Genomic DNA, 493 nt, shown 5'->3' on the forward strand with positions numbered 1-493 from the left:
AACCGCCTGGGGGGACGGGGATGAGGGGGACAGGGCTCACCGAGGTAGGGGCGCATGAAGTGGTAGTAGGCAGCTGGGGTCCTGCTGCTGCTGCTGAAGGCCTCACGGGCCTTGGCGTAGAGCACGTCCTTCTGGCTCTGGGGGCAGGAAGAAACGTCCAGGGCCCCGGCCAGCCTGGGGGAGGCGGGAGGCTGAGGAGTTGGCCACCAGCCCCCCGACCCTTCCAACGGCTGGGCATGGCCCTCCCTTCCTGAGCCACAGCTTTCCTCTCGCCCTCTGTCCCGGGGTGAACAGGGTTCCCCCAAATTCACATCCACCCAGAACCTCAGAATGTGACCTTGTTGGGAAATAGGGTCATTGCAGACAGGATAAGGTCAGACTGGATCAGGTGGCCCCTAACTCAGTGACTGGGGTCCTTCTAAGGACAGGGAAAGCTGAGGGCCAGGTGCAGTGCTCTCGCCTGTAATCCCAGCACTTTGGGAGGCCTGAGTGG

General features: G+C 62.9%; 1 protein-coding gene across 1 annotated transcript in view; it reads right to left on the reverse strand.

Annotated features, from left to right (window-relative positions):
• LOC105526486 (mesothelin-like protein) overlaps positions 1 to 493 on the reverse strand; it is a 20,781-nt gene that overhangs the window by 1,672 nt on the left and 18,616 nt on the right. The window contains exon 12 of the mRNA XM_011962487.1: positions 40 to 174. Coding sequence (XP_011817877.1) covers positions 40 to 174 — 135 coding nt within the window. The remainder of the gene's footprint in view (positions 1 to 39; positions 175 to 493) is intronic.

The sequence above is a fragment of the Colobus angolensis genome, unplaced genomic scaffold (assembly GCF_000951035.1).
Source record: "Colobus angolensis palliatus isolate OR3802 unplaced genomic scaffold, Cang.pa_1.0 Scaffold59, whole genome shotgun sequence".
Taxonomy (NCBI): Eukaryota; Metazoa; Chordata; class Mammalia; order Primates; family Cercopithecidae; genus Colobus; species Colobus angolensis.